General features: G+C 48.2%; 1 protein-coding gene across 1 annotated transcript; it reads right to left on the bottom strand.

Moving 5' to 3' along the window:
* Positions 1-397: 397 nt before the first annotated feature.
* LOC109754423 (uncharacterized) lies at positions 398-1,388 on the bottom strand. The gene has a single exon (XM_020313332.4). It carries the CDS (start codon positions 1,298-1,300, stop codon positions 611-613), a length of 690 nt encoding a protein of 229 aa, XP_020168921.1. The 5' UTR covers positions 1,301-1,388; the 3' UTR covers positions 398-610.
* Between the last annotated feature and the right edge of the window lie 2,426 nt (positions 1,389-3,814).

Below are 3,814 nucleotides of genomic sequence, written 5' to 3'. Positions count from 1 at the left end.
GAGATTGAGATAGTTAAGATTACATAGAGAATATTTCTCCAACTCTAACACAATCCAACTTCTCATGTGGTGGTCCGGGAGCAGAAGATCTATAGAAACTTACCTGGTTGCTAACGAGTCTGCATGATATGGTAGAGAAGTCGGGGATTACATTGTTTTTTCCTGAAATTTCCATACGCAGTATTTCGTGCTTCTTTGCTTTGCATTAAAAAGGGTAGCAGCACCGGTGTTTGACGAACATATTCTCTCTTCACCTCAAAACAATAATCTTAAATACAAACTGAACTATATATTAATTAACTAATGGATTAAATTAATATATGATTTGTACTCAAAACAGGTGATGGTAACATAAGACAAAGAGTGTACTCGCAAAAAAAAAACACACAAGAGAAGGTTGATGAAACAAACAACATAGATTACCTGATTACATATGATTGGTAAAAACAAACATGACAGTAAACATATTATATGGTACGACACACTTAAAACATTAATGAAAATACAACTTGTTGTAATGAAAAACTTATAAGATAGGTGATTCAGACCCCCCATGGATCATGATGGCACACGACTATGAGATCTTGGTGCATAGTTCACCCGGCCGAGGCTAAACAACAGGAAAATCAGGGCAATACCACGGCTTGGTGAAATTGTCACCTGTTCCTTCTGTAGGAGCACTAAGGGTAAGGGGAACTACGACCAGCTTGGGTTTCTTGAACACCAAGCGGCGCGACGAAGAAGCCCCTAGGGATTCCCTTGAGGAGCTTAAGCAGCTTTCCGCCTGCACCATGACGTTCATCCGTTGGATCGGCGGCTGTGTCTTTGGAGCGGGCGCGTGCGCTGGTTGCGGGCTGAGCCGTGCTCGTGCCGGACGCGGCATGTGCAGGAACGGGTATGCCGGCACTGGCGGGGGGTTGCTGGCGGGTACTTCGATGGGGAAGGGAAAGTAAACCACGAGCTTAGGCGGTGGTGGAGGCGGTGATGTGGGGTCTGGTGGCAATGTAACGACCTGAAAGAGCGGTGCTTCATGACCGTGGCTGCGGTGCCTCGGTGCAGCAATCACCTCCTTAACCAGTCTGGCCGGCGGAGGGTAAGGGAAGTTGAGCTTTGCCTTTGCGCCCTTCAGCTCCCTAGCTGCGAGGTCATAGGCGCACGCAGCGACCTCGGGCAACGAGTACGTCCCTAGCCACAGGAACGTCTTCGTCACCGGGTGCATGATCGCCGCACCGAACTTGTCCTCCCCCTTCTTCCTCACCCCAATTAACCTGGTGCTCTCACCCGCTGCTGCAGCTGCCATGGCCTCTGCCACAGTTGAACGGGGGTGGATGCACTTCGAGGTGGATGCCTAATGTGTGCAAGACGATGGGGTTTAATAGCGGGTCTCGCGCAGCCCACCACCGCCGGCATCACGCCGCGCATTGCGTACATATATACGTTTCAGCTTCACTGGAACCACGCCTCGCCAGGAACGGAGCGCCGATTAACACGATAACCACTCAAAAGCAAGGTCGTTATTAACAAGACAAAAGATATATACAATGGCGTGCACGGAAAGGGATGAGTAAAGCTTGCACTGCCGTTTCCATTGTAGCGCAACTGCATGCGCGCTCTGGTGGTACACGTAAGTCTAGCTTATCTAATGCCCCAGCCAGATGGAATGGCACCTGGTATACCTTGGCATTAGCTAATGTGAACCACACGTTTCTGTTGCTTATACATATACTTCTTTTTAGTTCAGTTGCTTATACATATACTGAGGTCTTATAATCATGTGAAGCTTGCCTTTACTTAAACTAATTAAGGTTGTCTTTTCTTCCCATGCATGTTTTCCCCGGTTGTTAAGCATTATTGTTAACTAGATGGTTCCTCGCGCGTTGTTGCGGAATATTGAGGGACATCTATCAATGAAATATTATTACTATATTCTAACATTTATTTTTTTAAATTAGCAACTTAACGATTCAAGGAATTTTCAAAATAAATTAAATAAAATTTTCTGATGAAGAAACTTGTCAAGTTAGACTTTCAGATTAATATTCGGTATCTCTTTATTTTATTATTTCCCCTAAAACGGACATAATATCCATCAGCGGATAGTGATATGGAAGCCAGATATCCAACCCTACCAATCAATCGTCCAGACACATTTCAAACGAAATTTAAACAAACCGGACAAATTTCATGAAAACCAGACAATTTTCATTTAAAACAAACCAAATTCATGACATTTTGAACATATATATTTCATTTGACAAAAGCGGACATGGCAGTTTTTTTAACATCCTAACATATTTCATTCATGCACCTCCGTATCCCATGTCATATTCTCCCTCGTCGGAGTCCACCGTCTGGAAGTCTCCGGTTGAGGTGAGGTCCACAATAGACGTGGACGGGCTGACCCTGTGGTTGTTGTGGTCTAGTGGGAACCACGCGAGCGACACGAACGATGCGGACCTGCCGACGTTCACGTCTTTGATCACCTGTGCCGCCTCCATGCCCACCTCCGCCGCGATCGCATCGCAGCTGGCACGAGCGTTGTGCGTGGCCTCATAGACCACCCACCGCAGGTCTATGAAGTTTAGATCCTCCACGGCCTCCTCACCCGCGAAGTCGTCATAGATTTGGCCCACACCAGCCAGTGATGCGCGAGGAGGAGGTCGTACCAGTGCTCCTCTTGCGCCACCTGGAACATCGACACCGGCGGCTGCTCCTTCGCCATGATGGTGTTGAAGTGTGCTGGCTCCATGATGAAGTCGGCATGGACCGGCACGGGCGGGAGCGCCAGCTCATCGTCGAACACCTCCTCCATCATTAGGCTGTCTTTGCTCTCCTCCGGCGAGCTCGCTGGAAAGCTGGCCTCTATTTGTCGCGCTTGATGGTCCTGTCAATTTGCGGCAAGGCTGGCCAACTCGTGCTTCTGCTCTACCGGGAGGCTTTCCCACATCGCTCTAGAGCTCTCTGTCATGGCAGAGGTGGTACACGGAGGAGGAACGAAATCATACGTGGAGCAGTGCAGGTTGTGCCGTGCGCGGCCACGTATAAATAGAGGACACTAGCCAGGTGATGTGGCGAGATGTTTTAATGCGGGCGCCGGACGGATTTCTTGGCCGTCGCGCCTGTTTAATGTCGGCATGCGGACGAACGGGCAACCTTCAATGCAGTAGATAGACGCCCCGTCGTCCGGTCAGGTCACGTCTCCCCGGCATTGAACAGGCAGAGAGACCGAGAAGCGGCACGGGCGGCGCTCTCGGCCAACACGCTACTTTAATGCCGGATCTAGTGACCGATCGCTTCTGCTCTGGGCCGGCACGAATGCAACGTGGAGAGTGGAGGTACGGTCATGAGGGAGAGGATTGCGTCCATAGACTGATGGGGTACCACGCTGGATGGCTTGTAGTGTTCTGTCGGAAAGTTTGTGGAAGTTTTGAGGGTCCACGTCGGAGATGCCCTTAGTATTTACGGAAAGACAACACATCAACCAATACTTGTAGGGAATGATAGGAAGAGTTATGCACGTATTGCATTCTTCAATTCACATTTTGACTCTTTAATCCATCGTAACGATCAATGCCTACCTCCATTTCAAGTCAATTTTCCATACCACATAAATAAGATGACATGCTTTTTTTTGCGGGTAAATAAGATGAGATGCTAATGACAGGAGTTTGTCTAAGATGCGTGACATGGATAATCACATGACTAATTATGATATGGCAGACATGCATGACTTAGTGAGGTGGGAGAGTGCATATTGTAAGAGTTAAAGGCAATGGATGTGGTGCATGGATGCAAAATAGTGTTAGTGGATGCT

This window comes from Aegilops tauschii, chromosome 7, assembly GCF_002575655.3.
Source record: "Aegilops tauschii subsp. strangulata cultivar AL8/78 chromosome 7, Aet v6.0, whole genome shotgun sequence".
Classification (NCBI taxonomy): Eukaryota; Viridiplantae; Streptophyta; class Magnoliopsida; order Poales; family Poaceae; genus Aegilops; species Aegilops tauschii.
The sequence above is the reverse complement of the archived record's forward strand: the minus strand, read 5'-3'. Positions and strand labels throughout refer to the sequence as shown.